This window comes from Eucalyptus grandis, chromosome 10 (assembly GCF_016545825.1).
Source record: "Eucalyptus grandis isolate ANBG69807.140 chromosome 10, ASM1654582v1, whole genome shotgun sequence".
Taxonomy (NCBI): domain Eukaryota; kingdom Viridiplantae; phylum Streptophyta; class Magnoliopsida; order Myrtales; family Myrtaceae; genus Eucalyptus; species Eucalyptus grandis.
Window position 1 is genome coordinate 8,049,674 of NC_052621.1, and position 6,000 is coordinate 8,055,673.

The 6,000-nt window shown below is 43.0% G+C and overlaps 1 protein-coding gene across 1 annotated transcript; it reads left to right on the forward strand.

Moving 5' to 3' along the window:
- The first annotated feature begins 1,775 nt into the window (after window positions 1-1,775).
- Window positions 1,776-5,685, forward strand: LOC104421521 (aldehyde dehydrogenase family 3 member F1). The gene is made up of 10 exons (XM_010033494.3): window positions 1,776-2,162; window positions 2,872-2,940; window positions 3,201-3,297; window positions 3,423-3,629; window positions 3,733-3,857; window positions 3,936-4,040; window positions 4,147-4,319; window positions 4,514-4,604; window positions 4,748-4,897; window positions 5,082-5,685. The coding sequence occupies exons 1-10, from the start codon at window positions 1,953-1,955 to the stop codon at window positions 5,340-5,342; spliced, it is 1,488 nt and encodes a 495-aa protein (XP_010031796.1). The 5' UTR covers window positions 1,776-1,952; the 3' UTR covers window positions 5,343-5,685.
- Window positions 5,686-6,000: the final 315 nt, after the last annotated feature.

Sequence of the window (6,000 nt, forward strand, 5' to 3'; positions counted from 1 at the left end):
GGTTTGTGTGGAGTTGAGTCCATTTGATTGAGTTGTTATATACGGTGGGTATTGGGTATAAAATAGAGCTGAGAAACATATGAGTGCATGAGTTATTGTAATTTTACAATTCTCTAATTTATAGTAAGTTATTTTGCTGACTCTCCCTATGGACGTAGATTCCAATATTCAAACCGAATCACGTAAATTTCTGGTGTCTTTTTATTGTTCATCGTTTTATTTATTTCGATTTCTATAGCTCCCGATATAATTGCAAAATTTCGATCCGCTTCCGCTGCGCCACCAATTCTAACAATCACATCTCATGAACTAGCTTTGCTTTTCAAAACATTTTGACTACGTTCACATAAGATCACTAGTAATTATAGTTAATGTATGTCCAAAAACATTGTGAGAGCCTGTAATCAAAGAAAAATCATAGTTTTCAGTACATCATATTAATGCGTCTTGTAAGTTCCATAATCGGTGTTTTGAAAATCGAAATTTTCTTGGTAAGTTATTATTGGCCATATCGAGTGTGGAAATAGTGCAGGGTGCGTGTGCACAGGAGCAGCCGCAGAGATTATCTCCAATAAAGAGAGAGAAGAAGAAGAAGAAGAAGAAGAAGACAACTTCTTCCCATGTATGCGATGATCTGATCTTCAGGCAATTGTCCAATTGAAACCATGACTCAATCCTGAGTTCATTTATACCTCTCGCCTTGTACTTCCGACTTAAGCATTAATCAACGACAACGCATCTTCACTCAGAGTGTATTACCGTTACGTAAAATACTTCATGGGTCGAATTCACATCGGTCCCTTGGGATTTAATTTTCGTACCCGGCCGCATTAAATACATGATATGGTCCAAAAAAAATTAGGTAATTCGTAACTCTGATGTGGACCTCATAGTTAGCGAATACATAGTACGGGCAACAACGGCCATTTAATCCCAGTGGACAATGGACAGCCATCCATGCTTGTTTAGGGAAGAGAGAAGGGGGGGGTCCAATTCTATCCTGTCTTCGTTTACACCTGATGGGAATTATGAGTTGTTGGCGTGCTGCATCGGTAGAGTGAAGAGCTTGTCTAGGACCCTTTGGGAAAACTTGAATTGGATGGAGTCCCTCATTCAATGTTAGTACGATGGTTCCTGTTCAAAATGACAGTAGGAAAACACTACTTTTACTATTAAGATTAGGACAACAGTCCCTGTTTAAAACACCGGTAAGAAAACATTATTTTGAAGATCAGAATTATGAATTGACATATCGAGGTTAAGATTACTTGTGTATACAAAGAATCTATCCCGATTGTTCCAATCACCTCGTGTATAGGTTCCTTTTGTTTAAACATCTTTGATGTGGCATTGTCGAATTGCTTCGTTAACATTTTCTCTGATTGCCACCCCTCCCGTTTGGCCGAGTTAGAAGCTCCGAGGATGACCGAATGATGCCTGGTAACCTTTTTACTTAGTGCAAATCACTGGTTCTTCACAGCGCAGCTCGCTTTCACGTCTCGGTCTCGTCTCTCTCGAACTAAGATCTGATTGGAAGTCGAGCCACCTTAAATACGCACCTACATCTACCATCATCAAGATCAGACGACAGCGACGGACGGACAGGCCAACGCGAAATGGACGAAGCTACACGAACACCAAGGCCGGGCAAAGTACAGTGCCACACCGGGTCGAGCCGTCCTTGTCATGAATTTACTCTGACCGCCTTCAGCGCCCTTCCTCGCGTTTCTTTCGCCCAGACGTACATCATGCATGTGAAGAACGGAGATGGTGCAGGATGCGACCCGGATTTTCTTGCTTTCTTTTTCTTTTCTCGTCTCGTCCTTTCCGTGCCCTTTTGGGATGGAGAAATTGAAGACGGTCAGTAGGGGTAAGTAGCATTTCCATTTATAAACAGACCCTCCAAGAAGCCAAGAAGAACAGCACACAGGCCTCAGTTCATCGAGAGAGACATGGAAGAGGAAACTGAGGCCCTGGAGGAGATGGAGAGAGAGCTCGAGGAGATGAGGGAGTGTTACAGGAGCGGGAGGACGATGGAGGCCTCTTGGAGGAAGTCACAGCTCAAAGGGTTGCTTCGACTCCTCAGGGAAAGAGAGGAGGAGATCTTCAGGGCCCTCCATCAGGACCTGGGCAAGCATCCTGCGGAGGCCTACAGGGATGAGGTGAACCCGGATTACATTGGCGGCACTTCCTTCTTAATGAGGGATTCATTTATGCACTGAATCTCCGAAAAATATGTAGTGCCTGAGGTGATATAAACCTGAAATAACCCGCATGAATACGATCATCTCTTTTTCGTATGTCGCTGCGTGTGTTCGGTGCTAGTTGGCCAGTTGAATGGGACGGTCTCCTTGTCCCAAACATATAGGATAATCATCGAAGCTTAGGCACTGAGAGAAGTGCAAATTCAGTAGATAATTTGCACCCAAGATTTGAGTGAAGACGACGAACACGTTAGCATTCGATCAACGTAAAAATTTGGGATAAATTTGTCGGTAATCACATGGTGTTCACTTAAATACGTGACAAAGTGGATACTTAAAGTAGCCTAAACTGAAATATTCTCAACTATAATCAAGACAAATTACCGAACGAGAACGGTGACAGGTTCTTTTAGTGTATCATCTGGGTTTATGGAACAAAACTTGGAAACGGGACCCTTAGCGGGCCTAATGTAGTGTCGCTGCATCTAACAGCTTGAGTTTTTTGGTGGAGATTATGTGTATCGTTTGCAAACAATTGCTTACGCCCCCTCGACATTTGTTAGGGTTTCTCTTCGTGGCTTTGCATTTGTGGAGTTCGTCCTTAGAGGCGTCGTTATGTTCACCGACATTTTGAGGAATGACCATCCATTTACGGTTATATCTGCAGATAGGAAGCTTGATAAAGTCTGTGAACTATGCATTGGACGGCTTGAAAAGATGGATGTCCGGCAATAAGGTGAGGGCTTGCACTTTTTGCTCACGAGGAATGCTGAGTGTGCACTTGGAGAGCGTTCCTTGTAACATTCACAGAACGGAACATGTCGCTAGTTATATATGGTGATAAATGATAGTCTCGAACAGCTAATCCTAGCATTCCGACGGGCTCTGAGGTTCCTCTTGAATTACATCGACATAATCAAACCAATATGCTTATTATTATACTGCAGATCATACAACATGATAACATTCTCTTAAGATTTTGTATATTATTGATAGGCTAAACTGCCAAGAATCGCATTACTCACTACTGCGAAGATTCTTCCCGAGCCTCTTGGTCTAGTGCTGGTAATCTCATCCTGGAACTTTCCAATCGGTGAGGATTGTAGTTTTTGGAAGGTTAACTTATGAAGGCTGATTAATTTTCGGCTGGGTGATATGTCGCGGTTATCAATCAGTCTCGGTTCCTGATGATATTTGGCCATATGTTAATGCTTGTAGGACTATCCTTGGAACCGCTGATAGGAGCGCTAGCTGCAGGCAATGCCGTGGTTTTGAAACCTTCAGAGTTGGCTCCGGAATGCTCTTCTCTTCTAGCCAATGCTATTCCTTATTATTTAGACGACAAAGCTGTGAAAGTCATTCAAGGTGGTCCTGGCATCGGAGAACGACTTCTGCATAAAAAATGGGACAAAATATTCTTCACAGGTTCAAAACACCCTTGTTTGAAGAATCTCTCCTCCAATATTCATGTTTGACTCAAAGCCTTCCTATGGATGGTTTAGCATTTTCTGGCTTCTGAAATTCGTAGGGAGTGCCCGGATAGGACGGAAAGTCATAGCGGCAGCAGCGGAGCATCTAACGCCCGTTACTCTGGAGCTTGGTGGAAAATGCCCTGCCGTGATAGACACTCTCTCCAGCTCTTTCGACAGAAAGGTGACTTTGCTTTTTCTTGATTCCAGAATGACCTTGCAAGTTATCTCTTTCAGTTCCTTTTGTCCTATTAATTATCAGGTGGCTGTGCAAAGAGTTCTTGGGGCGAAATTTAGTTTCTCAGCGGGACAAGCATGCATTGGAGTGGACTATGTCCTAGTGGAGAAGAAATTCAGTTCCGCTTTGGTATGATGCTGATGATGATCTGTTATTTCCTTCTTAGGTGTTCGATGTTTTATTTGCTTGGCGATACTGATGTTATCTCCCTTGCATTCTTTCCTGTTCTATTCAGGTTGAATTGATGAAGGTGGTGATGAAGAAGATGTTTGGGGAAAGTCCAAGGGAGTCGCAAAGTGTTGCGAGAATCGTGAATAAGCATCATTTCTTAAGATTGCGGAGCCTTTTACTCGATCCTCTGGTCAAATCTTCTATCGTCTACGGGGGATCAATGGATGAAGAGAGCCTGTAAGCCGTCTCTTCCACATCGCCTTTTCTGCTCCAACTCGAACTCTCAGTTAGGCTTTGAATGAAGAAACTGTGTATTAATGATGCTATATAAGTACAGGGAAAATTCGACCCCCCAAAAAAAAAAAAAAGGGGAAAAATTTGCCTACAGATGATCAATTTCAAGTGCAGTGATTATCTAAGTACATATGCAGGTTCATTGAGCCAACGATCTTGATGGATCCTCCACTTCAAGCGGCAATCATGATGGATGAAATCTTCGGCCCATTACTTCCCATTGTAACCGTAAGATGCGTAAAACCCAAAAAGAAATTCATCAATTTGTTTTATGCCATTTCTTCAAAAATCAAGTGGTCGTCGAGCAATCAGTGGCCAGCTGAATACCAACGCTGGTGCAATCTGGTATGACGTTATTTTTGTTTTGACAGCTGAACAAGATAGAAGACAGCATCGAGTTCATAAACTCAAGGCCTAAGCCGTTAGCCATCTATGTCTTCACTAAAGACGAGCCGCTGAGGAGGAGCATGGTATCGAAGACATCGTCTGGGAGCATCGTATTCAACGATGCAATCATTCAGGTTTACCTCCAAATCCTATATGACGTCTACAAATAGCTAAGCTACTGGTGCATTTTTGTCGGTCTTTAAAGAGAAAATCAAGCATCTTTTGCTGGGGCTTGTAGTTGTCTACGTTAATGTTTCTCAGTAAGGTCTTAGAAATGTTAACGAAGAGACTTTTTCGTTCAATTTGCGTATATGTCAGTATCTAGCCGATACTCTCCCATTCGGTGGAATTGGTGAGAGCGGGATGGGCAGATATCACGGGAAGTTCTCCTTCGACACCTTCAGCCACCAAAAAGCAGTGGTGAGAAGAAGCTTCCTCGTCGACTTCTGGTTCAGATTCCCGCCTTGGAACGATCACAAGCTGCAGCTCTTCCGGTCGTCATATCACTATGACTACCTCGGGATCGTTTTGACCGTGCTGGGCCTGAAGAGGACGAACAGAGCCTCGAAAGGCATCTAGACGTCTAACCGAGCATGCCTGCCATGTCCAATGAAGCATCCTCGTTAATCTAAAGAAGATAATTCCATATATGGCATCAACTGGCTGCGTTTGCAAGGCTTCCGGCGTCCCGTATCTTTCACTGAATATGTATGGTGCGACCTTCTACCACTTGAGAATTATGAAGAGATTGCTTTATACATGCGCGAGGAAGAGGGTTGCTTTGTCATAGATTCGAGCTTTGTTTAGAAGATCGTTTCACGTACCAAACTCCTGCTGTCTCAAAGATCACGAACCAGATCCTCTAGTTCCGAGTTCATGTACTATTCCACATTGCGAAAGCACGTGTTCATCGAGTTTAGCAATAGATCGCCACCTCTGATCTGGTTCAATGCAGGAATCGTAAGTCTCCATGTCATTCCTTGCGCTCGGACTTCGATCTTACTCTACCTAGTAAGTCTCAGTCGGAAACGGAGGCATTCTTTTGAACCTGAGCCTAGGAACCGTCATCAGGAAAATCAGGAACCAGTAATGTTGTGGAAAATATTAGATGACAAGAAAATAATAATATTTATTGAAAATACATTTAAAAAGATTAGAAGATAAAAATAAATACAAGTGTGCAAGCATTGTTCTTAAGATAAATTCGCGCCTCGGAGTATGAAACTCGATGCATAAG